This window comes from Gallus gallus, chromosome 4 (assembly GCF_016699485.2).
Source record: "Gallus gallus isolate bGalGal1 chromosome 4, bGalGal1.mat.broiler.GRCg7b, whole genome shotgun sequence".
NCBI lineage: Eukaryota > Metazoa > Chordata > Aves > Galliformes > Phasianidae > Gallus > Gallus gallus.
The window spans coordinates 4177067-4204212 of NC_052535.1; the positions used below are offsets into that span (position 1 = coordinate 4177067).

General features: G+C 44.1%; 2 protein-coding genes and 1 long non-coding RNA gene across 34 annotated transcripts in view; 2 read left to right on the forward strand and 1 right to left on the reverse strand.

Annotated features, from left to right (window-relative positions):
- FHL1 (four and a half LIM domains 1) overlaps positions 1–10962 on the forward strand; it is a 30524-nt gene extending 19562 nt beyond the window's left edge. For 7 of the 11 annotated variants that reach the window (XM_046941052.1, XM_046941051.1, XM_025149820.3 and 4 more), the window contains 5 exons: positions 6445–6626; positions 7663–7840; positions 8291–8460; positions 9075–9261; positions 9964–10962. In XM_046941052.1, the coding sequence (XP_046797008.1) occupies positions 6471–6626; positions 7663–7840; positions 8291–8460; positions 9075–9261; positions 9964–10121 (849 nt within the window). In that variant the 5' untranslated portion in view covers positions 6445–6470 and the 3' untranslated portion in view covers positions 10122–10962. Of the gene's footprint in view, positions 1–884; positions 978–6444; positions 6627–7662; positions 7841–8290; positions 8461–9074; positions 9262–9963 lie in introns of those variants that run through there. The other 4 variants (XM_040700077.2, XM_004940679.5, XM_004940680.5 and 1 more) reach the window with 3 other exon arrangements.
- An 803-nt stretch (positions 10963–11765) lies between these two features.
- MAP7D3 (MAP7 domain containing 3) overlaps positions 11766–27146 on the reverse strand; it is a 36673-nt gene continuing 21292 nt past the window's right edge. For 4 of the 22 annotated variants that reach the window (XM_046941049.1, XM_046941047.1, XM_046941046.1 and 1 more), the window contains 11 exons: positions 24150–24275; positions 21992–22113; positions 21497–21627; positions 21166–21410; positions 19767–19902; positions 18585–18765; positions 17656–17760; positions 17328–17381; positions 16529–16622; positions 15897–16095; positions 11766–14830 (listed from right to left, as the gene is read on the reverse strand). In XM_046941049.1, the coding sequence (XP_046797005.1) occupies positions 14521–14830; positions 15897–16095; positions 16529–16622; positions 17328–17381; positions 17656–17760; positions 18585–18765; positions 19767–19902; positions 21166–21410; positions 21497–21627; positions 21992–22113; positions 24150–24275 (1703 nt within the window). In that variant the 3' untranslated portion in view covers positions 11766–14520. Of the gene's footprint in view, positions 14831–15896; positions 16096–16528; positions 16623–17327; positions 17382–17655; positions 17761–18584; positions 18766–19766; positions 19903–21165; positions 21411–21496; positions 21628–21991; positions 22138–24149; positions 24276–25338; positions 25438–25835; positions 25935–27146 lie in introns of all 22 variants that reach the window. The other 18 variants (XM_046941035.1, XM_046941031.1, XM_046941030.1 and 15 more) reach the window with 11 other exon arrangements.
- Positions 14826–21409, forward strand: LOC124417946. Its single transcript, XR_006939247.1, has 2 exons — positions 14826–15048; positions 15156–21409. It is a non-coding gene; the product is annotated as an uncharacterized LOC124417946 (long non-coding RNA).

Consider the following 27146-nt stretch of genomic DNA (forward strand, 5'->3'; position numbering starts at 1 on the left):
CCCACATACCTCCATGCAGGAGAGCCCTGAAGCAGAGCTCCCTCTGCTCCCTGTCGTGGCTCAGGTGGACGGAGGTTGTGTGGATTCAAACTGTGTACAGACCTTCGGGGGCATGTGAGCAAAGAGGGCAGAGGCACAAGCCAGGGCTCTGTGATCCCACAGGGGAGAGAGCCCAGCTGTGCTGTTAGATGCTAGAGAAGCCCCATGATCATGAAACCTGGCTTTTTAAGTGCTGCTCTTCAGGGACTTGTTTGCTTTGGATGATTAATGCCTTGAGCTGCTTTAGAGTAAAAAAAGAAGAAACTGGAGGAGGCCCAGGCATGGTGGTTTTACTGGCAGTAAGACTTCAACATGCCCCTTACCTCAAAGACAAGTCCAGCTCCCATGAATGTACCTTTTGGTGCTTCCCAGGCTCTCAGCTGTGTCCCCAGAGGTACAACCTGTGGCTGCTCTGAGCCCTACAACCAGGGAACGGCCCCTACGTGTGGTCTGGGGCCGATTCCTTACACCGCAGCCCTGCTGGCCCTGGGGGCTGTGATTCTCCTCTTCCCTTGGGTAACAGCGGTCGGAATTAATGCCAGGTCTGTTATTTAGCTCAGGACTGATATGAGACACAATCTACCTCTAAAGCCAAGGCCAAATAGTACTAGCATGGGGTCAAGTTCCTGAGGCTCTCTCTGCCTTTGGGACTAATTTGGGTGCTGAGTAGCAGGGCAGGTATTTACATGTTGCCTACAGAGGTCTCTGGATCCTATTCTTCTCCCTCAGATCACCTAAAATGGTAAGAATTTTCAAGGGGGATTAAGGTTGTGATCTCTGGGGAGGGGAGTGGACATCTGGTAGGAGTCCCGTCCGTATTAATAGCCTTCGTTTAAATGTATGTTATCAAACGGGGCAGCTTCTGATCAGCCAAGAGACTGTGCACTCTGTTGCCTGTGGCTTTGGGCTGGTAACCATGGCTTTCCACAGGCACACAGGTAACGCGGGCATGCTGCTGCGTGTGCACTGCCTGGTGAACAGGGAGGACAATTTTGCTAAGGGTGTCCGACTCCGGAGAAATAATTCTTTTGAGTGTGGTGTTCGGTCTCTGCAATCTGCAGCTTTAACTAATGGTGTTGGATGGGACTGATGGTGGCAGCGTGTGGGACGGGCACTGGGAGCGGGGCAGTGAGGGGCACAGGTGGCAGTGGCTTCGCCTATCTGCAACGTGTGTTGGATAGCGAGTGCTTTGTGTCTGCTGCTGTGGGAGGGCTGGGCTCAGCTGTTGTTTGAGGAAAACTGGGTGAGAACGGGGGATGGCACTTCTCTGTGAAGTGAGTTTGCTGGGGCATTGCTGCCCTGAGCAGGGGAACTCCCAGCAGAAGCCCAGCGGGTAAACCCAGCTGCTTTGCTCTGCTCCTGTGGGAGGTTTGTGGTTGCTCTCCTTTCTCTGTGTTTATCTTGTAGATGACCAGTAATAAGCAAACCCAATTTTTCCTTTCCGTTAACATACAGGAATGTTGAGGAGGGTATTTTGCACGTCCCCTTTGCATGCTGCTATGCTGTGTCTTCCTACCTGTGCCTGTTCCCCTTTAGCTCTCCAAGCACCGAGCCATCCTAAGGTCTTTGGAGTTTTGAAAAGCTCATCTGATTCTTAGAAGCTAAGTTCCTGCGTGTCCAGCATGTACTCACATTCCTGAATTGCAACATGCGATTGCAATGCTATTGCATGTCTCAATGAGGCTTAGCCCAGGGGGTGGACGTGCCCAGGGGTGCAGGGCTGAAGCATCACTTGATATTAGAGCATCACTTTATAATACTTCCAGATGTCTTTGTCATCTTCCTCGGTGTGGGTGTTCTCTTCTGCAGGGACCAGGCTTTGTTTGGCATTGGAATGGTTCTAGTCCAAGTGCTACAAGCACTAAGCACAGTTAACACACACACAGCATTGATATTATTTTTAATATGCATGTGCTTCTTGTTGGTTGGGGGTGGTTCAGGCACTACACTGAGATGAGAGAGAGCTCAGTCCCAGTTCCTATTTTACCAAACTCACTGCACACGTAACCAGGGTTGCCCACAAAAGCACTGCATGCTCTAGCTCCTTGACAATCAATACAAGCTGGGGTAGCCAGCATGCAAACTGGGATGCTGTGCAGATGGAGCAATGACAGCAGTGATACCTGAAGCCTTGTGTTCCTATCAGAGGGTGCAGAAACAGCCCAGCCCTCAGGGCTGAGCAAGGGACCTCTGTCCAGCCCCGCTGCCCATCCTGCCAGGTAGGTGGATGTGACAGCATCTCCTGAACCGAGGGCAGGGTCTACCCTGCCAGCACAAGCTGTGATACAGAATGCTAGTGCTGAGCACGTGCTGTGGTTGGAGTGCTGATGCCATTGAGTTTTAAGTCAGTGTCTGTTCCTGGCCCAGCAGGGAGCAGAGCCCCGTTCCCCAGGGCATCCCCCATGGAGTGCTGCCGTGCCTGTGAGGGGCATGAGCCATGCAGTGGGAGAAAGCCTTGTGTCTAGCCCCTGGGGACACCAGGCACGAGGTGTAGCTGGGAACATAAAGGAGGAGAAGACAGCCACGGTCAGGTGCCAAACAGAACTTTTTTGCTTTGGCTGATTTAGGTCATTTTTAAAGGCCTAGACTGAGGCTGCCTAAGTGCTCAGCCTTGCTCTGGGCACTGGTGCTGTATATGCCAGGAGCTTTGTTAGCCTTAGCTGAGCTCTGTATTAAGTGTAGAAGTGTGTATGTTTTAAATAGCACATCCCTACTCCCCTGGGAAACTGACAAGATTTAATAATGATAGAGACGTGCTCAGACATGGTGGCAATAGGACTGTAGGGGATGATTTTGGCAACAGCCTGAGGAACTTGGAGCTGTTCTTGTTCTAAATAAAGAAGATTCTCTTCTATCAGCAGACTAATTTTTGAGTTATAGAGTATGAGACTCACACGTGCCCCAGCCTGGCAGTGGGAGAGCACAGATCTTTGCTCTTTACTGCCAACCCTCCCAGCAAAAATGACCTGCAAGGCATACGTAAAGCCAATGGCAAGGAATAAATGTTGCGCTGTGCCAGTGACGCTGAGATGCAGACCTGAGCACCTCTTCTCCTTTCTGATTAACAGTTCCCTTCTTTTAAGGGTATTCCCTGGTTCTTATAGCAAAATACACAACACTGCCTGGAAGAATGCTGAGTACAGTCCTGAGCCCAGACAGGCAGTTGTTGTTACCACCCGGTAGTAGAGGGGCTGTCTGATGAGGAAAACAAAGCTGATGGAGAGCCAAAAGGCAACTGCTCTTTCCCAATGTATCCATACCCCAGCAGAGGGTCAACAGCATTGGCTTCTTCCTTCCTACATGCCACTGGAGAAAGGGTAAATGCAGTAAGTCCATAAGGTTTAAGTACAGTTTCCCTGGTTGGTTTTAGAGACCACACTTCAAGTTCTTCCTTGGTTGTTAATCACATTGAAACACATTCCCTGGAGACATTAACGCACATCCTGTGCTAAGTGCTTTGCTTATCAGCTACGCTTCAGCATCGTTTGCAGAGTGCTATGATTTAATTTGTTCCACAAACCACCCCGATACCATGTCATGGTGTATGGGCTCGATGGTGGTGTACAGCTTGACTGAACCAGGATGAACCAGCACAGGGATCATGGGAACTGAAGGGACAGGTAGGGTTGGTGTTAACACAACTGCTTCACTTGTTAGATCTGCACCATTTCCAGTCCCAAAGCCTGCCCTGATGCTGTATGGACGTAGCTCTGACCACTGGCTGTAGGCAGCCCCAGGGCCCACATGTTGGAGACTTTTGAAAGACGAAGGGCTGTCTGAGGGCTGAGGGGCTGCTTCTGAAAAAAGTAGATGCTTTTTTTTTTGGGGACAAGCAGTTAATTTGTACCTCTGTGTTCAGGTGAATGTTAGTGTTGAATTCCAATGGGTCTTTGTGCCAAATACCCCGATACTCGAGAAGGCCACTGCTCTGGCTATCTGCCCTTTAGCTGTAGCCAAATTCATCAGGGAGCTGCATTTAGACAGCACGCTGCCAGGGCTGGTGGGAGAGGGGACACCTTGCTGGAAGCGGAGAGAGCCTCTGGAGTAGCTTTTGGGAAACTGGTGATGCTTCTGTCTGGGACTTCCGAGCTCTGGAGTAAGGACAGGAAGAGAATTCAAGTATTGCAGGACTTTTCTTGAGCCCTTTACTGAGGGTCCTGCAGGCTGTGTAAGGATAGGCATGGACTGCACTTAGCCTTTCCCCAGACAGTTGCACTTTGTCTTCTTACGTGCTCCTCCCCAGCAGAGCATCCCCTGCATGGGGACATCATCCCAGGCTGGAGAAACTGTTCAATCCTGTCCATACTTTTCCTCCATTTCCCAAATCACCGTTGCCTGGTTTATGAGTATAGCTTTTGGGCCATGAGATGGCTCAAGGCGGGCAGAAGCTCCCGGGGCTGCCAGACCCTGTTGTGTTAATTGTCTGTGGGGCTCAGAGCTGCTGTGATAGATGTTTCCCGTGTTACACAGGATCACAGGGTTGTGTTACTTGTTGAGCCATATGTTCACAATTACGTGTTCTGCTTGAAAGCAACCCTAAACCTGAGATCAAGAACGTTAAGATACCATTTGCCCTGGACTCTGCGCAACTGCGTCTCTTCTAAATAAAACCCTCTTGCTTGATGAAGCTCTGCAGGGCTGGAGGTGGCTCGCATAGTTTCCATGTTTCCCAGCTGTTTGTTTGTTTCATTTCCTTGAAGCAGTACAAACACAGCCCTTGGCGTGGCTGTCAGCAGGACGTGGCCGTCTCCTGACCTTGGCCAAGCGGCAGTTCCAGCCCCGGCCCCCACAGAGTGCAATGCTGGCCAGCTCGGCCTCTGGCCCACTTCATTTAGTTCAAGGGAAGGGAAAAGGAGTGAACCCGGCCCATGTCTGTGCTGCAGCCTCCGTGTGCCTCGCCCCTCTCCTTGGGATCATCTGTCCTAATTTCTGGAGCAGAAACGCTCCATCTCACTCTGTAGCTCAGGCTGGTGTTGGTGTGGTCGTGCCCGGGTCAGGGCTTGCTCAGTTTGGTGCATGCTTGTGTTTGATAAGCAGGGGCTTAGTAGTGATTCTGTGGCTGGCAGGCTGGGCTGTGCGGTTGATGATAATTCGTGACTTACTGGGGTGGGCAGGTGCCCAAGAAGCTGTTGTGTGAGCGGGTCCTCGTGCCATGAAGTGGCAGGGCTGCCTGCACAGCACCCAGCATGCAAGCGATGGGCATCGTGCAGCTATGATGACAGCTACCCCAAGGCCTGACCGCATCCTTCCTTCAGTCCATGCTGGAGATTCAGCTCTATCAGGAAAAGAATAACTGAACTTCCTCTGGGTGTACCGTGGCCAGATTACTGCCGTGGCTCCGTCCGGGTCCTGAGCCTGGCCTGAGCTCTGTGGGCTTCCTGTGAGGAAGGGCATGGGGAAAGGCATGGAGCCGCTGCATTTCTTTAAGCGTAGGGAGATCTTTTCTTGCTTTTTTTTTTTTTGTTCCTCGTGACTTTGTATATGAAAGCCCGGTGATAGAGACAGCTGGAAGCTGCAGAAGTATCTGGCACAAAAGGTCTCAGAGGGCTGCAGCTGGCTGCAGGCTTGGGCTGGAAACGTGGAAACTATTCTGCTCCGCTCTTGGTTGGCGGCGATTTCTGCACACAAATCAGGCGGTGCCTCAGCCAGGATCTCACCAGGCCTGCAGCGGGTCTGCCACAATGACCCGAGTCGCTCTGAGTGAGTGATTAGGTACCGTGATCTCTGCTTGACGTGAACAGCGTAAATAAAACAGTCTGGTATTCTTCCTCTGAAGAAGGTGACGGGGAAAGGCTGTCGTGTGGCCCTGCTCTTCCCTGAGCCATGGGGTGAGCAAGCTCTGCAGTGCTGCAAGCACAGTGGTTCATTCTCCAGGAGGCCAAGAGCTGCGTTTTTGTGTTTGGCCAGAGCCCGTCCTGCCTCTTTGTAGGCAGAAATCTAGCATTCATATCTTGGATGGCTGTTAAGGGCACGGAAAATATTTGCGTTACTAAAACACTGCTTGTGCTGACCGCAAGCACAGTGCACAGCCTCACCCTATGGCTGCTTTCTCTTCAATTCATGGTACTTCTTTCCAAGGGATGTGTTCATGATTGCTGTGACCAAACCCAGGCTGTGTACTGCAGCCAGACCCTGAGCCCAGCGGTGTGTTAGCCTATCCTGGAGGCACCTGGAAAGCTCTAGTGCAGGTGGCGGAGAGCTGCCTTGTTTAAGAAACCACTGAGCTGATAGAACCGTTGAGGTAACTTTTGCTGTTCCAGAAGCTGCTTTCTCCAGCACCAAAACCCCTCAGGCAGGTGACACCGCCACACACTCATAGCTGAGCCATATTTTCATCACTGCTGGTGATGCCGGAGCAGTTACCAGCCCTTCAGTGTTCTGAGTTTACCCCCTTCCCTCCTGCAGGGCCCAGCAGTTACAGCGTGGGCACCATGTCGGAGCGCTTTGACTGCCACTACTGCCGCGACTCGCTGCAAGGCAAGAAGTACGTGCAGAAGGAGGGCCGCCACTGCTGCGTCAAGTGCTTTGAGAAGATCTGTGCCAACACCTGCATCGAGTGCAAGAAACCCATTGGCGCTGACTCCAAGGTAACTGCTTGGCGCTCACAGAGGGGATGAGAACAAGGCAGGCAGGTGCTTGTTTCCCTCCCTTTTCTTTTCTCTTTCTTTTCTTTTCTCTTTCTTTTCTTTTCTTTTTTCTTTTCTTTTCTTTTCTTTTCTTTTCTCTTTCTTTTCTTTTCTTTTCTTTTCTTTTCTTTTCTTTTCTTTTCTTTTCTTTTCTCTTTCTTTTCTTTTCTTTTCTTTTCTTTTCTTTTCTTTTCTTTTCTTTTCTTTTCTTTTTCTTTTTCTTTTTCTTTTTCTTTTTCTTTTTCTTTTTCTTTTTCTTTTTCTTTTTCTTTTTCTTTTTCTTTTTCTTTTTCTTTTTCTTTTTCTTTTTCTTTTTCTTTTTCTTTTTCTTTTTCTTTTTCTTTTTCTTTTTCTTTTTCTTTTTCTTTTTCTTTTTCTTTTTCTTTTTCTTTTTCTTTTTCTTTTTCTTTTTCTTTTTCTTTTTCTTTTTCTTTTTCTTTTTCTTTTCGCAAGCTTCTGTGTGGAGTTCTCTTTCAAATACCCTGTCTGTTGGGCCATGCCTGCAGGTGCTGTTCGGGCAAAGAGCCAGAGGCTGTGGGGCACTGTGCTCGGGCTGCCTTTGCACGGGATCTGGTTTCAGGATCTAGATTCAGCCACGTGAACTGCTGCAAATGCTGAGTTGTCCCAGCTGGCGGTTAATCCAGCTTTTGTAGGTCTCCCAGAGAACTCAAAGCAAAGCACTCTGGAACATAGGATTTGATATTTTTTTATTTAATCGGTTTGTAAACGTTTATTGCTCCATTTATGGCAATAACAACATACACCTGAACTGGAAGGAACAGGATGACCAGAGTAGCCCTTGCTTACGGAACCCCAAACTCAAAGTTGTTGGCTTTGATGCACCTTCTGCTACCCCAAAATCCCAAAGAGTACTTAGGCTCTTCATAGATGTAGCTTTTTGTATGTGATGGTAATTACCATTGGGACAGTAACTTCTTAGTTTTAGTGCCACTCAGCAAGAGAAGGGCTTATTGCTCACTGTTTCTGATCATTCCAGGAGCTGCATTTCAAGAACCGTTACTGGCATGACAGCTGCTTCCGCTGCTTCAAGTGCTACACGTCCTTGGTCAATGAGCCCTTCATGCTGAGGGAGAACAACAAGGTCTGGTGTAGCAACTGCACTGCCACTGACGAGGCACCCAGGTGTAAGGGCTGCTTCAAGCCTATCATCGCAGGTAACGGTGCTAGCAGTATGGATATGACTACTGCGTGCTGCTCTATAGGGCAAAACTGGAGGCTAATTAAGCAGCAGTCAGGAGTATGGCATCATAGTGCAAGTCTGGAGAGTAACAAAGTGGTGCAAGTTTTTACTGCTGCTCTTACCTCTCCATTCTAGACACGGGTTAACTGCACGGCAGCCTGTGAACCCTCATGTGGGTAGTGCACTTTAGTAGCGTTAAACAATTTCTATCAAAAGCTTTCCTATGTAAAACAAGATCCTCCTCTCAGAAAGGCACAACACTTGGCAAACTTTAATCTGGAAGTGGATGTAGAAATTAGTTGTGAAGAGCTGTTAAAGTCCTGTTTGGACAGATCTTGCCTACAGCTGTTACACTGGGTGAAATCATTGCATGCTTGTCGCAGGCCTGAAATCCCACCTACAGTGTTCTTTCTTTCTCTTGTAGGAGACCAAAACGTTGAATACAAGAAGATGGTCTGGCATAAGGACTGCTTTACTTGCAGCCAGTGCAAGCAAGTGATTGGATCTGGGAGCTTCTTCCCAAAGGGTGATGAATTCTACTGTGTCTCCTGCCACGAGCACAAATTTGCCAAGACCTGTGCTAAATGCAAGAATGTAAGTCCTTCCCCTTTGCCACTGCAGCTGCCAGAACTGTCCTGCAGCATGTGTATTAGAAGCTAGGAGAGTAAACCAGCAGACAGATCACCTTATAGTTGTACTATTGCTAGTATTTCTTTTGGAAGATACTGGTGCTGCAGCTAGCAGTGTAAGATTGTGAGAGCACTAGAGGCTATGGCACGTCTGTACTCGAGAAGGGCCTACAGGGTTTGGTAAGGGCTAATCTGTTGAAAACAAATGTGCACCAGCCTTGTACTTGCTTTAGGGATGGCAAAGCTAAGGTGGTTTAAAGTTCTCTAGTATGCATTGTGTATTCAAGCCATAAAACAATCTTTTGTAAAACAGCTGCTGTATAGTCTTACAATTGATTAAAACAGAATTGCAGACTAATTGCAAATTAGATAAACTATCATGAAAGCTCCAGGCATGCAAAATTCCAGGCTTCAAGTGTCCAAGGAGGAGGAATTCAAGTGTTGCACAATTTCATTTTAATGAAAATGTTCAAATGACCTTCACCATGACAAAGCTCTCCTTCACAACACCTCATGCCTGTTTCACCTCTCTTCTTTGGTACTGGTTCTGAAACATCTTTCCTGCTCTTTTCTTCTTAGCCCATCACTTCTGGAGGTCTCACTTACCAGGAACAGCCTTGGCATTCCGAGTGTTTCATTTGCTCCAACTGCAAGAAGCAATTGGGTGGGAAGCGTTTTACAGCTGTAGAGGATCAGTTTTACTGTGTTGAGTGCTACAAGGAATGTGTTGCCAAGAAGTGTGCTGGCTGCAAGAATCCGATTACAGGTATGTTGGATTTTATGCAGCTTGAAACCACGGGGTGCTTAAGGTCAGAACTCTGATCCCCAAAGACGTGCAGCTCAGGGGCCACCAAGACCAGAAGCAGGTGTAATATCCCAAGCCTTATCCCAGCAATTTACATGTGATCTAACTATAACTCACATGCTTCTTTACCTTCTGCACTCCTCAAGTGTACCTCTTCCAAAATTGCCCCAGCTGGAACTGTTCACACATCAATCTTAGTCTGAGAGCCAGAGGTCTAAAAAGAGCATTTTTATTGCCCTGAAGTGACGTTTGCAGTACTTCTCATATATTTCACATGTCCCCATGAGTTACTGGATACGAAAACCCCACAAAGCTCAGCCCTGAGATGGGGTGCTATCCTGTCAAACCCTAAGTCTTGCATTTCAGAGCGTGGATCTGAGCCTATAAGAACAAGGTAGGCTGTGCAGCCCAACCTCTGCTTTGGTCCGTGTCTTGATCTTTCCTTCACATTGACTGTTCTCGGGGGAAGGAATCCAAGGGACAAGGCTTACTGCAGACAACACAGTTCAGTTGCACTTTGGGCTAGTATTTCAGACATTGCAACTACGGTCTGCAAGACTATGGAAGCATGAGAGGCAGTAAGAATGGAATCTGCTAGATAGTGGGCTAACCCAGCCACGGGAAAAGCTACTATCGTCGTCCTATAATTGTGTTCTCTCCTAGCAGGATTTGGAAGAGGAACCAGTGTGGTTAACTACGAAGATGAATCCTGGCATGATTACTGTTTCAAATGCACAAAGTGTGCCCGTGGTCTGGCCAACAAGCGCTTTGTTTGCCATAATGGAAAAATTTACTGTGCTGAGTGTCCCAAACGACTGTAAGGAACAGACAGCAAGTGATTTAAAAAGGATTTTAAAGCCCCGCTTTTCAAAATAGTCCTGGTAAAGGTGCAGGTTTTGCATGTTAAGAGTTTTACCTTTTTCAATAGCATAAAAACAACTAAAATAGCGTGAATATACTGGGTTTGAGTTTTGAAGCTCCTGCAGCAAGAAAGCACGTCCTGTTGCAAAAAGCTAACCTTGCCTTCAAGTAACTATTAGTTTAAAGGCTTGAAATGACATTTAGATGTTAGCATTAGAAAAATCCAAATACTACCATATTCTGTGTGTGGTTTAAACTAAAACAAAGCTAGTTTAAAACTTGTCTAATATAGGTTTGAAGCTTGGTGCTTACAAGAAGCGGTTTTGACGAGGCATGCACCTCAGAAAGGGAGATGCAGACATTGCACCAAAGATCAGAGAGATCCATTACTGTCCTTTTGCAAGTACAGGTACATTGCATATACCACACTATGAACAGCAGCTCAATAATAAGTACCTTTGCTTATTTACCATGCCAAATTGCAACAAGCATATGGAGTGGCTTTATCTTACAAACATATAACAACAATTTAGCATTAGTTACGTTTCCATAAACTTGTTTTGTTTCTGACTTCTGCATGGTTTGCCCTAAAGTTTTGCTCACCAGCCTTTTTTTTATATCATGTTTAAATAAGGTTGTCTACATCCAATTATTAATCCACTAATAAGCAACTCTTTCAACTATTGCAGAATGCACGTGCATTTAGAAGTGCCTTAACAATAGCACAGACAACCACAGCTCTCCTATCATGTCAGTGTATGTTTTATGATTTAATAAAGACGAGACTAGTGCCTGCCTGGACTCCCACAGTCTGGAAAACTGTTGTTTTTTCATTTTGCTATTTTTCAGCTCTCATGGCTGAGCTACTGAGATCAAGTCTGATACCTTGATACAGCAAGGAGTTAGCTGTTCTGCCAGTGTCCCTAGATACATGAGGACTAGAGCAGCAATGTACATAAACTAATTAAAAAAAATACATAATTGACAGTGGACCATCTGCCAAAATCAGCCTATGTGAAAAAAAACCCTTTGGAAAACACACAATCAGCCACTGTCCGTGTACACCTCTATTACCTATTAGTGACCTATGTCCTGGTTTGAAGGGTTTTCATGCTTTTGTTTGTCCCCCCATCACAGCGGCTGATATGCATAGTAATATTTATGAACTGGATGCTGCTTCACTCATTCCCCTTTCATACACAAGAACCTACCAGAAACAGAACTACCCCAACAAAGGGCAGCATCTTGCTGTTTCCATGATGGTCACAGCTCCATGATGGCCACGGAGCACTGCTAGACTTACCCTTAGAACAAGGTGCTGGTCCTGCAAGTACAAGGCAAAGGCTTGCAGTGAAAAGCAAGTTAAAGAATTCAACAGTTATGAGAATCTCATAGGTGCATACAAACACAGCACTATCTGAAGGTGTTTGTTAGTACAAATCCCTTTCCATCTGCACAAATGCTACTGCCAAAGAGGTGCCTGGGTTTGGGACTCTGCAGGGAGGAGCAGCTAGAGTGGTACCAGAGGGCATCTCAAGGCAGCTCAGCATGGCAAGGGGCTGGAGCCTCCTAGTAAGGTAATGTTTAGCATTACAGAAATAAAGCATTGTTCAACTGCAAAGTTTATTTAACAGTGCGCACATATTTACACAGAGCTGTAACAGACCGTTGGACAAAGAGTATCAGCACAGGGAAAATATCCGCATCTTTTGTTAGGATGATTGTCTCTGCCAGAATGAAACAGCTTATCATACAAAAATACATCTTTCTTTTCACCTAAGGCACTGCTCTAAAGTCTAAAACAGTACTACCGTGTTCTGAATAGCAGACGGAGTAAGAAGGCTGAGGGTTGCCTATTGTAATCATTGGGGAAAGAACACCTTTAGTTCCAGCAAAACCATTTTCATTAACCACTGAAAAGGCAGCTGCCATTGGGCTGATTCATCTGAATGATCAGCCAAGGGTTTATAGCAGGATGTGAGACAGCTATGCTTTAAATTAATCACTTAATTATTCAGTATCTCTGTTACAGGAGATGTAAGAACAAGACTGAATTATTACCTCTAGTAGCAGCTTTTGGAAGATGCTTGGTTAATCTCTCCATGCTGTAAAAGCAGGCAAATTCAGGTTAAATAGATTACTTAATGCAGGCTTTAGGGGAAGGGAAATATATCTGCAGCTTGCAGTCACTGTTATAAAGCTAGAACAAGAATACTTGGAGTAATTAACATGAACAAAATATGACTTCAATGGTCTAATACTGTTATGTACACAATAAAATAATACTTACACGAGTGTAGATAAATAATTCAAAAGGAAAACACTTTTAAAAGCATGACATGTTAAACTGCACGATGACAAACGTATCCAGGTATTCAACAGTTCTGCAGGACATTAGTGCACAGGCTATAAAACGTTCTCATGTTTTCCAATAGATTAAAACATATTAGTGATGACACAACACTGCATTTGGAAACCACCGATGGTTTTATGTTAGAAAATAGTAGGACATTTTTCCAGAACATCACCACTGGTGTTCAGCTTTAACACACGCTGAGTAAGTCTTCAAGTGCCATTTTAGGAATATGCACAATCTGGCCAGTAGCTAACTGGGAAGTCCCCAGTGGCACACTGCTGTGCATTACACTGATAGGAAAACAAAAAGACTCAACCAGGTTAGTGTGAAGGCTGTAAAAGGGAAACGAGTGTTACTTGAACAAGGACATCCTCTCTAACAGCTAACCTAAACAAATGGAAAAGGAACATCAGCACAATAGTCTCCCTGAAATGTTTCAAGGTGCAAATCTAGAAGTTTGTCAGCCCTCTCTGGTGTGATTTCTTTTTTGCAAAGTTGAAGATGGATAAAGGTAAACAAGCAGCTTTTCAAAACAAGGCCTTCGGTACTCGATAGGACACCGGATAACTGAAGTGCAATCAGATTATTTGCAGGTCTCAAGTGTTCACAGTTCTGTCCAAAGAGCAAAGAAAAGAAAAGGTTTAACCATCATACTGTGTGTATTCTACGTCAATCTGTCCTCACTGTCAGTGTACATCCAGGAAGATAAGCACAGAACCACCTGGGAACTCACAGCCCAACATCAGCACAGTAGCTTTTCTTTCAGAAACAAAGTATATGAGTATTAGTTTCCAAAGCTGTGTAGGTAACTCTTGCAGCATATTGTCTCTAAACACATTCAAGTTCAGAATGAAAAGGCAACACTTTCTTCACTGAGAAATGAATGATTTTGATCGTAGGAAGATGTGATCAGCAGTATCGCATGAAACCATTCTGTTCCCACAGACTACTCAGTAGTGGCCCAAAGGGAAGTCTCAGTGTGTCTCTATGTCCATCAGACCACAGCTCACAAGACGCAGAGTGACAGAGGAGACTCAGGAAACAGTTCAGTCTAGAAAAGTGCTACACTTTAATTAAAAAAAAAAAAAGAAGAAGAAAAAGTGCTACACATCACTGAAAGAAACTGTGGATACCAAGTCTTGTTTCTTCCCACTGTCATTTACTTCATCTGTTCACGCAGCCATTTATCTCATGGACAGAGATCTTCTGCTGTGAGTACGTTCACGTGGGGTGTAGCTCCAACAACTGAGCAGTTTTGTCTTAAGAAAACTAGCACACCAAGGCCTCTCTGACACTACACTGCATCAGGGTCTGGGTTCTCAAGTATGTGGGCTTCGAATGCAGCCTGATTTCTTCCAGAAAATTCTGAATATTGTGTGTGTAGCTTTATTACTCCTCCTAACGTGTAACACAACCGTTCGTGGAATTTAAGGTTGGTGTTACTCCCCTTCAGTGAAGCAAAAGCCTATTCTACAGTAAGTATAGAGGACAGTAAGTATAGAGGTACCTTGCCAGAGCCTGAAGAGACCTTTTAAAGACCGTGCTGGTCAGCATCAAGAAGTTACAGAACATGCCTAGGAGTGGAAAGGGGAAAGTAGCCAGGTCTTGTCTGTAGAGTTACATCAGACACCTATTAAACTGTTAGTATCTTCAAAAGTAACACGTGCCATTTAAGACATCTTAGAAGAAATCAGAATAGAAGAACACAACAGATGGGCCTGAGTGCTGATAAGGGGATGCAGGAGCTAAACAGGAGCTTGGCTTTGTCTTTGGAAGAGCCTTTGTGTCAGGCCTTAGCTGCTGCATAGAGCAAATCCCTAACAAGGCATCAACTGGTGACTTCTTTTGACAGAATGCAAGTCGCAAGCACTAAAGAAAGAGCTTTCCCTCCAGTCTACACATTGGAGAAAGTGCCTTGAAAATAAGAAGCTGAAGTTAAGGCAAGGAGAGTAAAAATACAACAAAGTTAATTATCTAGCCAGAGGAGGAGATAGACAGGGAAATCAGCTTGAATTACCTGATGAAGAATCTATAGGTTTGGTCAATGAATTCACTGCACCATCTTCCTCATAAGTCAATTTGGGACTAGAAGGTATTGTAGCAGCATCATTCAAGTTTTGATTACAGTTACCAGCAGAGATGCTGTCCGAACTCAGTTTGGTTGACTTGGAATGTACTCCAATGTCAATGAATTCCTCGGAAGTCCACAGATCAGATTTTCCATTGAGGTTCTGAATAAGTCCACTTGTATGATCAGCTTCATTAACACCCAACTTCGCCGAGTCATCGATAACCATTTCTTTTGCAGGATGGCTACAAAAAGCAAACAGATTATTTGTATTACAATTTCTGGATTTTTAACCTCTAGACTCATTACAGGCCAGCCAATTAGTCTGCATACTTTGCAAAGCACTGCATATCCTGAAAGGCAATCCTAGACAAGCTCCTGCAGCTGCCATGTGGGATCTCCCTTCCAAGAACCAGTGCAGAGGAATGACTCACCACCATACAACCACTTTTTACTATCTCAGGTAAGGTCTGGCTCCAGAACTGGTAGTAGCAACCAGCGAGTTTAAAGGCTTGCTCTGTTAAAACTCTATTTTAGTAATATGCATTTCTCCTCTTGTTCCCCCTCCAGTTAGACTTTTTAAATACAGAACCGATCCTCAGAAGACTGTGCATCTTTAAGCAGATTCAAACTCAGACTGATCAATTTTCATTCATTTTTGAGGATGTAATGAAAATGGCTTCATCGTTCACCACTAGCAGAATTCATTTTTTAATCACTTTGCAAAGAGTTCACAATGCCATTTCTCAATCATTAGTGTTTAGATAAGCAAATGGAACTAGCATCAGAAGACAATTTTTCCATCAGTAGATGCAAATATTTTATGTTTAAAAAGATAAACTTTGGAAAACAACAATACCCATAAAAGGAGGCTTTTGTGTTCTATCACATAAAAGGAGGCTTTTGTGTTCAGTGGTGTTTCAGCACCACTGAAATTGTTCTACAGCTTTCTGTAGGTTATTCTTTTTTTGGTCCTCCTCCTCCTTGTTTAATGTTTTGTTAATGAAAAGTTACTTGAAGGGAGAAGATATCAAGCCAATAGCATTCTTTATAAGCAACACTGCAGCGTTGCTGGCTATGTGTGCCACTTAACAAAGCCAGTAATGTCAACACGTGCCATCTAAGCAGATAATTATCTGGAACTGCCTCTTCATGAGCCAGTATAGTGACAGCAGTCACATACCACATGCAGAAAAACACCACCAAGCTAGTGGAGTGCAAAATCTGATCCAATGGTAAACACAGTACTAAAACTAATTAAAAACAAAGGGACCTCTTGTGCGACAGAACTGCTCAACAATGCAGACTCACCTGGAATCCTTCAATTCAGTAAAAAGTAGGGACCCCTCATCACTTTTCAAATCGCTGCCATTCATAAATACTTCGCTGGCCTTCGACTCTGTCACAGCGTGCTGCTCCGACTCTGTACACATTAAGCTCCGTGCAGTCTGCACACAACCCTCTGTCTCCCCTTTGACTTCCTGGGTTAAGTCAATGCCATTTAGCTTTCCTGAAGGGGTGGGGGAAAGAAAAACAACATAACACAGCTTCAGGAACAGTGCTGCCATTCTAAATGAATAAAATACAAGTGTCAAATTGACCTTCCTTGCCAAAAATCTGAGGCACTCTGTTTCAATACAGAAATCCATTTATGGACAAGCTGGCTCTAACAACGTAGCTGTTTTCCATCTTTAAAAATACACTCATGCAGAGTGTATTTTTCTCACACAAATCGTTTCACATTTCATCATTTTGGATTTCTTCCGTGGTCTGGAATTGGGCTTAAGAAGAAAGATCTTAAGTAAAAAGACTCTGTGGTACTTCTGGGACTTCTGTCTGTTAACCACAATTGATGCCATTAACTGATTTGACATTTTTAACACACCTTAAACATCACTGAGACACTGACAGCAACTTAGATCTGACTCATCACATTTCCTTACCGGGTTGATCAGCCTTCTCAAGTCCCAGCTCTTCCTCCTCTTCAATATCCTCTCCCTCCATGACCTCACAGGCAGACTTTCCTTCATTCTGCAACTGAATTCCCATAGCGTTACTCACAACAGCTCACCACCAAGAAGTTCAAGAAGCTTTTCACAAATGGTTCAGTCGCAGCTCCCACACAGGGCTGTTCTGCACCGAGCAGCAATGCCACACTATTCCAGAGGCTAACAGACAACCTGCATCCATGGCTGGGACAGGGAGTCAACTGAGAGGGCTGCTGGAGCTGACTCTGAGTTTTCAGGTCACTCAACAACAAGCAGATCTGCTGAGCCAGAGCATGTAAACATGTGGGAGACCCACTTCCATCCCCTGCCTAGGAAATACTCCTGAGTTCCCTTTCCCCTCATTTCTCCAAGGTGTGCAATAAATTTATATGTTTTCAGCCACATGGAATCAAAATAGGATGGCATTTTGAACAGTAAGAGAAGGATGATGACTGTTTAAGAAAAGTAAAATCCACCACTAACCAGTGTTTTTTGGACCTGGCCAGCAAGTGGTAATGCCAGATCACATTGTTTCTGTATGCCTTGAACAAAAAGGCATCAGACAAAGACTTCTGAAACAGTAATGCAAAAGGATGTGTATGATGTATACAAGCTACTGAAAACTATTCTGGTACACTAGAACTTGGACCTTCACATGTAAGGCAGCTTGAGGGTAACAGAAGAACAAAGGTTACAAAACAAAGACAAAGTCTTCTCTGGAAGAGTCACTACACAGATCTAAGCAGATAAGTACCTTGGATTCGTTTTGATCCGATTTTCGTGTTCTTTTCATTATTTCTTCAATTCTCTGTTAAGAAGCGGAAAACATTTGCAATGACAGAGTTTTATATTTCAGCACCTGGTTTAAATTTTCCATCAGTCATCATATATTTTCTTATTTCACACACTTACTACTTCACTCACTGTTTTTAAAGCTCAGAAGTCACAGCTGACTTAAAAACAACTCCTACTACTTCTGCTTAAATGAATCTGAGACAGACTGCCTGCTCAGTTTATTTTAATGCTAACACTTAACCCCTGTTCTAAGGGTAAGGGACTTCTCTGCTTTCAAAACATCATACCTTCTTTCTTTCAAGCCTTTCCTGCATATTTTGCTGCATAATTCTCTCTCTTTCCAGCCGCTGCCTTTCAGCTTCTTCTTGAGCCTTTGCTTCAGCTTCTTCCCTCTGAAAATAAAGAAAACAGAAAGAAAAGCATCCAATGAAGAACTCATCTCCAAGAATTAAAAGCAGACCTGTTACAGAGATTCTGGTGTAACACAGACAGGAACCTCAATCACTATTTAATAGAAGCACACATTGCAGCTAAATGCCAACCATACAGCTACTGACGTGACATTTATATTACTGTGACATTCAGAAACTGACTTGAAAAGAAAAACAGTACGCATGGCTATATTATCATTATGCAAATGTTCAGGATGTTGTTGGGCTACTTAGGGTTCAAACTTCATGACAAAGTTTTTCCAAGAAGAATAATTTATGGAGTAGCAGAACAGCAAGTGAATTCTGTATTATGTATTCTGTATATGTACCATCTCACTGTAAAGCTGCTTTGATTTTCTACATCAATCTCATTTAAAGAAAGTCCACTTTTTTCAAAGCAGAGTTTCCTTCACTTAGAAAGATGCCTTTATAAAGGCACAAAGGGATTAGCTGTGGAAAACTATTTACCAATTAGAAAAGCAGACTTGGAAGCACTGCTGATCTTTCTTTTTGCTCACGTGGGAACAGAGGACATCAGATGACTTTCCGGGCAGACCAACTATTTTCTTATAACTCACAGCAGTATGTTGGTTAAACAGTCATAATACAGATACTTGCACATGTGCAAAATAACATCCCAGATGGCTAAAAAAAACCCCAAAGAACTTCAAAACGTGTGCTTCTGTCCCATACTTGAACCTACCAAACGCTGACAGAAATCACACAGATGAAAGCAAGGCAAGGACTTCACAACATTCTCCAACCAATCTCAGGTGAAAGCAAACCTGGTGCTGAAGCTCTGCGAGCTTTTCCTGCTCTTCCTGTTCTCGGCGGATTCTCTCCTCTTCAGCTTGTCGTTGTTGTTCCTCATAAATGAGCCTCTTTTCTTCCTCCTGCTTGCGGAGCTCCTCTTCCCGTCGTGCCTTTTCTTCAACCGCTCTCTTGGCCATTTCTTCTTCTCTGATTCTAGTGGTGCCAAGATAGAAATGTGCATTTGTAAGCATGCATGCCTGTGAGACAGCCGAGGAAAGCAAGGATTTCTACTTCAGCCAATCACAGAGTAGCTGTATAAGAACAGTTCCTGCTGTAGATTCACAGATGTCACCATCCAGATCAGTCCAAGGCAATGCAGAAACACTTGGAGGAAACTATGTGCACCTAGATGTTCTTTGCTGATTAAGACAAGCCCAAGACCAGTTGTTTCAATAATGGAATGTTCCATTCAGACATGTATTATGAGACAACAACTTAACAACAGTCACTGCATCCCTGATATGAATGCAACTTTCAGTGTCTAACAAATCTAGTCAGATTTTAGAAAAGACTTTCCTCTCTAGCCATAGTTCCAGTGATACACTGGAGGTGTCACACTGGCATACACATGCAACCTGATCCAATATGGGCATGACATATTGCTGATAAAACATCAGTATCAGACTGCATTTAATTTTCAGCCAGCGTTATACCTGTGAGTAGAAAACATACAAAATGTGATACTGTAATGTTCAGAGAAGCACAGACTAATCCCTCATCTGGAGTAAAGTCAGCACAAAGCTGTAATTTTTAACGACTTCTATCTGGCAAACCAAAGGTATTCTGATTTGTTGCTTTGAATTATTTGGCTGCAACATTTCTGATCCAGATGTGGGACCAGTAGAACGAGATTTCACACACTCACCGCCTGAGTTCATCAGAGGGAAGTTTTGTACAGAGAGGCTGAATATTTCAAGATGACAAAGCATAGAGTGTAAGAAGCACATTCTAGATTTGAAAAAGAAGTAGCAAGGGTGACTGTTTGGAAAAGAAAGCACTGTGACCATGCATCCCGTATGTACTGAGGTACAGATTAACGATATACACAGCAACTTGTCCCATCTCAAACTTAACACTTAGGGAAACATACAGCTGAAATGTCCACACCACCCACACCCACTGCAGGAAGCGTCACTTCCTTCTCCCGCAGTTACCTTTCCTCTTCCTGCCTCTGAATTCTCTCTTGGTCTTCCCTCTCTCTCTGCTCCCGTGCTAAACGCCGTTTTTCTGCCAAGATTTTAGCAGCTTCTTCAGCTGTGGTGGTCCCGGCTGCTGCTTTGCTACCTGACTCTGCAAAGTGGAAAAGAAACTGCTGTTAAAAAGGCCTGGTAACTTAAAATTAAGAAAGATGCCATCACCATCTGATGACAATTCTTTTTTTGCCACTACCACTGGGATCAGCCCCACCACCCAGCAGCAAGCATCTCTGCATACAGAGACCCACGTGAGCCAAAGAGTGGTCCTAAAGGGGTGCCCAATGATGCTGAAATAATTCATTTCAACCACACTGTTCCAGCCATGCTGCAGACAATATGGTTAATGATACCCTCCAATTACCACAGAACTTTATAACATATTCCTAGAAGACAGACTCATTCTGGAACAATTAGAAGCATCTAAAGAAAAGGGGGAAAAAATTGCTTTAGGAAATACATTAAATTTCCTTCCGATAAAACGAAACCTACATTCATAATTACAAAGAGGAAATACTAATTTTTAAATTTGTCTTCTTTCAATAACATTAACATTAATGCCTTTGTATTTATAGAGTATCATCATTTTACCTGGCCTCGAAGGCTCACACTAATTACTTCAGTAATATCGTGTGTTCGCAACAAATCACTTTCCAATTTACATGCAGATGAGAACGGCTCCAGCTACCAGGTTAACAGGTTTTTATACAGCCCTGCCATTTATGGCTGCCTGGTGTCACCACGTCTGAACCTCAGAGATACTATTATAAATTAACATTAAAAAAACCCCACAAACAAATCTCGTCAGCCAGTCACATTCAATAAACGTTTAAAGAACTCTGATTGCTATCAGTTATCCCCACTCCCTATAAATATGACTTTTTCCATGACAGTAGGTCATCCACGTATTCACAGAATTAGCTCTCAGTGTCAGCAGAGCAATACCAGGAGAATATTGGGGAGGAATGCCTTTCTTTTTTAATATTTCACAAATTAGCACATCCATGTCTGCTTAACATTTACAAAGCCTTCCAGCTGAGGTCATTTCAACAAACGTGACATCAGTTATTTTTTGCTTCCGAGCTGAAGACAAAATATTCAAAAACACAATGCCATCAATTAGGCACTTTAATACCAAAAATCTGCTTACGTCCCACGGACACATCGTTGCTACCTGCGGCTACAAAGCCTCATTTCACCAAGTACACTCTCAGCAGCTGAATCAGCCTCGTGTTTTGTGCGTAAGAACTGTCCTTACAGCCCCAGGGAAAAGATTCCATACTGGCAGAGAGCAGCCACCAGCTCTAGCACACACTGCATGTGCCTGGAGTAAGAGCCTCAGTCACAGAAAGGAGCTCACCTTCTTTGGTCTTTGTGTTAGCTGCTACTGCATCCCTGTCCAAGGCTGACGGGGCACCGTGCTCATGTCCCGCTCCTTCTGTGCTCTTCTCCTTTGGTTTGCTCTCTGCTTCAGTTTTCTTTTTGGTAATGTTGATAACACCTGGTGTGAGAGGTGGGCGTTGGATGGGCGCTGGTTTAGAGACGGGAGTAGGAGATGGCGGCCTTTGTTTCGATATGCCAGGCGAAGGCGGGCGAGTCTTCTGCCTGCAGAAGTAAAGAATGTTTTTCAGGGATAATGCTGAAAATCTCACGTACACGATGGAGCTACGAGATCTAGCCAGGGCACACACCTAACTGCAGACGGTGACGGGGGACGCTTCACCAAATTGGCAGGAGAAGGGGATCTTCTACGGGCAGACACTGACGGAGAGGAAGGGCGACGCAACCCAGAACCTGGGGATGGTTTCTCAGCCTCTGATTTCTAAGAAGATAGATAAAAATAAGATAACGCTCACTCCAGGACACATTAAAGACAGGGTAGTTGCTGCCATAAGCACACACATTTTCTACAGGATGTACTTCTGCTTTGTGTTCCAAAACACAGACCCAGTCGGTATGTTATCTCAATTACCCTTTAGGAACCACAAGCAGCAGACAGCTCGCATGGAAAACACTGGAGAGATCAAGGACCATTAAATTCCAATTCAATTTCAATACTGCATTTCTGAAGCACGTGATATAGGACATCCCAATGAGGAAGAAATCTGCTGAATGAGGATCCCATCCTGAGCTCTTCCAAACCCCCGAATTAATACCAACCTAATTCCTCCGGAATTTCAACCAACCTGGGCTGGATCTGGTGAACTCGCATCGGATGAAGATACAGAGGACTTCAATCTGTCGATGCTACGACTGCGCATGGGCACTTTAGGAGCTGGGACTGGGGAATTGATGGAACTGGCTGAAGCTGAACGAGGACAGAGGTGAGATTCTATAAAAGTTAGGAATTTGACAAGACAAAACAAGAACCAAGTGCACAGCATAAGAATAGGAGAAAAGGAAGAGGGAGAAAGAGAAAAAGAAAGATTGTGTGTGTTAGAAACCATACAGAGAAACACCACAGGAAGTGCACATTGCAATGGGTCATGGACACAGACACCACCACCACACGATTAGTACTTTGGAAGCAACAGAACTAAGAACAAAACCACCCTGAGAGCAGCAATCTGACGTAGATAAAAATAAAATGCTTTTCCAAACAATGCTGAAATAAGCCATTAGTTATCAAAGCCATTAGCGTTACTTTGATTCCTGCTGTGATAAGCTGCATCTTATCACAAATGCTTCACCACAGCGTTGAAGGCTTAGCATGACTCTTTACAGGTTCCTTTCACTGGTTCAAATTTCATGGGGAAATCTTCCTTCTTTTCTAAGAGTTTCACAGCAGCATTACGTGAGGAATCTGAGCATTACTTTACAAGCCTTTCTTGTGAAATAAGCCTTCATGCAATATTATTTGATTCTGCTTTGCCTCTCTGACCCCTACATTACAATACGCTTGTGCCCTTTATCCACATTGCCAAATCAAAATAAGCAGAGAAAAAGAATCGTATTGAGAGAAAAGGGTCAACTGTGAACCCACAGTAGCTTTCATATGGTAACTGTCAATCTCTTCACATGCAATGCAATTTCTTTCAATACTGTATTGTCTAATTACTTTTTTTCCACTAAAATAATCACAGATGGAAAAGCACACACACGTGAGAATCTGCACCTGGATGTGATTTACCTGTAGTATGAAGAAACTGTGACAGATGCGAGCAATTGGTTTTGTCGCTTCATGGAAAATACATTTTATTTTTATATTTAAAGCATTTGTGTAAGAACTGCATTCTGTTTGTGCTTAGTTTGTGCTAAAGTACTTTTAAGTAAACTGCTAAGACAGTAAGTGATCTTGAATTCAGCAGCAGTAAGTCACACGCTGTCAGCAACAGTGGAAAAGATGGCATTTCCCCACGTAACATGAACTGAAATGTCCATGGTAAAATAAACATGGCACATAGATAGGTGTGCGAAAATGGGACCGCTATGAACCAAAAACCTGAGTTTTACACAAGCTTTATGCAAGGGGAGCAGTGCAGAAATGTTACCATTACCAACAAGGATCAAGTTAAGTGGCATAAGATCAAAAATAAAGATGGAAGAATCTACTGAAGAGGAAATAAGCAAACCTGGGAACGCAAGTTATAAGGTAAGAGTGGAGAAAGGACTCTGCATTGGTTCCACATACATATTTACTGGGGTATTCTCAACACCAGTAACGATTACAAGGCATGTGGGATGCAGCCAGGACTTACAGCTGAGCACGATGTAGGAATTCCTGTGCTAGTACTGAGCTGAGCCACTGTGTGAGCTTACCAGCTCCATTTGGACCAGTGTAAAATTGCTTGAGCCAGCCAGTATGTGCTCCTGCTGGTGTGCCTCTATGCCTACAGGCAGCCCAGGTGAAGCCAGCTCAGGGCTCCCAGCATTTATGGTAAGGCCATCCCTCGCCCATGTTTGTACAAGAGTTTCTCCCACTAAAGAAATCTAGGCCTGGCACTTATTCTTTCAGCCTCCTCTGAGATGATTTGTTGTTTTTCCCCCCCTTTAGTTTAATTTCCTGGTACTGCTCTCTGACCAGCCTGCCTCAGATTCATTTGAGTGTACACCCAAATGCAGATCTCTCAGTCAGTTAAGAACAACAACAAAACCCCAAACAAACAAACTGGCACCACAGTTTAAAAGCCAGTATTATCTCTGGTTTTGCAAAGCAAACATGCAACACAGCATATGAATTGATTGTTACTGACCAAAGAAAACATTGGATAAGTAATATTACACATAACCATGTATCAGATATCTGATTCACACTGATGGGTAGCACAGTTAGTTACTGTTATGTGATGTTCTTGCTCGAAGAACAATTGCAAAAACCTTTCAGGCTTGCTGCCCTCCTGTTACCTGAGGGATCCTGTCCATCAGCCGACAATGTAGCAGCACTTTTACTCCTAGCTAAGGAGGCCTGAGTGGGGGCGAGGAGGCGACTGATTACGCTACTGTCCAGAGGACTGACCTGGGAGCGACGAGCTAAATGATGGGAACAAATCAAAAGGATCCAACATGAAATCATATAATGAAAAAGACAAGCAGTACAAAGCAAAGGAGGTTTGTAAGCATCATTGCAAACCGTAACAGTTTTGGGAGAAAAATACCAAAGTCATGGAGAGGGAAATCAAAACTAAAAGCTCAGAGAGGTTAAACACTGCAATCTCTTATGCTGCACTTGTCCTTGGTTTGCTTAATACCAATTAAATTAATGAGTAGAATGACATGCATATAAAAGGGATGAGTGCTGGAGTCAGTTAAAATACGAAGTTTTCGACCAGCTCTTCAGAGCTGTACAGTCTGAATTGCAGGAAAGCTGTTCTGACATGATACAAAGGTTTGCAACGCAAAGCCAATGATTATCACCGGGCAACACTCACACAGACAAGTTCACATAGCACCCAGCATTTTCCCATACAGGAAAGATTCTGAAACAGAATAAAGTTTCCACTGCTGGCAACAGCTGCTAAGAAGGAAAGTTTCAGAACTGTTAACTCAAAAGGGAAAACATCGTTAGAGAAGTTTCTAGTCTTCTGCGTTAGGATGAGGTACTAGAAAAGAGAAATTTTAACAGTGAGAATACAGAGAACAAAACAGAGTGAAGTGGTAACAGGTTTCCTCCATCATTCACATGCAGAGTTTAGACCAGCAGCAGGACCAGAGAAGATGCTGTTAAACTGAACCATGAAAGGGAGCTTAAAAAGCAGAAGTGAGGTTTAACTAGAAGTGAACACACCACTGACATTTACTATAGCCGAGTCCTACCAGCTTCCAAATACACATCTCTCTTCTCAGCAGAGACAATTTACCATCTGCTTAGAGCCCAATCCAAACTCGTGTCCTTCTTACAGGATTTTTTTGTTTTTTTTTTTTGTCCAAAGGAGGAAATTCTATCTTTACTCTTTTATCTCTACTGCTGGGTAACTAAAAAGCCCTTAAAAAGTCCTGAAGGTCTCAGAACCAAAGGCACCAGTGAGCGCAGGCCTATCCAGACTTTACTGGGAATGGGTTTTAAAAGAGGAATTCAGCTTTATGAAACAACCACCTGTTTTTTCTTCCTTTTTCACTTTTTCTAGTTCAGGAGAAGGATGGGGTTTACTACTCATTCTATTCAAAGATGTGCTCCTCTTCTTTTCTGCTCCTCCTAGAGACCAAGCGTAAGGAACATTACTTTAACAAGATACTTACATACATAATTTTCTAAGCTGCCCTTCCCATGCTTTGCTTCTGCCAAGAAATCGACTACAAACACTGATCTATCATTATGAAGAAGTAGCTTCTTGCAGGCTAAATGGCTTGGCTACCATTTGTCTGTTCTCCCCCCACCCTTCCACTTTTAAGAGAAATAATGATCTATAGGAGGTTACCCAATATCTGGCACTGGAATGCTCATAACTATTGTTATGCCACAGTACGTTGCAGCAACGAAGGCATGAGTAAAAACAGGTATAGTGAAACTGGGGCATGGCTTAAAGTCAAAGTCAACACTTCAAATATCCCATCTGTGCCTCCCAATTCTCCAGACCAAGTCGTTTCTAGCACCTTTCTGTTCCACCTGTGAACCTTTGACTGCTGACTGCTGAGAGTGCAGAGGAACTTTGTTATTCAGCCTGTTTAATGAGGCGCTTCGCTTTGCGGTACCTGGAAGTGAAAGTGCACTGATTAATTTTATTAGAAAGATGAGAAGTGCCCTCCAACACCAGCCCCAGCACCCTAAGATACAGAAGTACAATTAAGTCACTTCGTACTGTAGATCCTTCAGAAGCAGAAAAACTGGATCAGGGAAGAATTGCTCCATATAAGCATGATTTCTTTTACTCCTGTACATTGCTTATCACAGAGACAGGATGCCAATCATGCAGACTTCATGTTTGACCTATTAAGGTCATCCTTGTATGCCTCTGTGAATAAATAATTGAAACAAAGCTGCTGCTCACATTCGGTGTGAGAATGAGAAGCAAAGAGCCCAGCTCAGCACACACACAGAACACGACCAAGGAAATCCTCCACTGATCCAGGGACAAGCTCCTCTCTCATTTCTGCACTGCGTCCCTCCACCTTCCCATACACATGGCAGAAGCAATCTGGTCATTTTTGCAGCTGCATTTTCCTCTGTTATTTGAATTTAGTCATCATTCGGCAAACACTCCTTTGTGAGCACCAGACCAAGAGCACAGAATCGCTGTGATCTAAACCTGTCAGTCTGTCACCCTCATTGCCCAGCTGATCCAAGTGCTCAGAAGTCCTCTCCAAATTTCTTCCCTTTCAAACCACCTGAGATTTTTGCTCTCTCCAAAGCAAGCGAAGATTCAAAAAGCATTTCAAGGTAGACAGTAAGTTTGAAAGCAATTCCATTTAATTGAGAATTGCTGGCTTCCATTGTTAGGTGCTGAATTTGTACTCTACGGCTGTTTCTGACTCATACCCAGAGCTGAACCCTGCAGACATTACATACAAAAACCATTTCAGATTGCAAGCAGTCCCCAGTGACTCAGAGGCTGCCCCTGCAGCTGTGTCACTATGGATATATATGCACCAGTTTCCCCACCAGGCAAAGAGTGTACGAATGCAAGTTTTTCTGCTGCATCACCTTCCAACCTGAACTGGCAAAAATACTGCTAGCCGTGCACTTGGTAGGGGATTTTCTAGCATAGCCAGCTTGCATATCCACAGTAAGCTTTTTCCAATGAAACTGGAATCCACAGAAATTGTAGCAGACCTCTTAGAATGCAAACACTCTCAGATATCCTTTAAAAAAAATAAACCCAAAGGAATAGTGCTCGTCGTCCACTTCTATTCCTTGACACTGACACAGTGAGGAACACCTACCTGGCTTTAACCACGCTACAACTC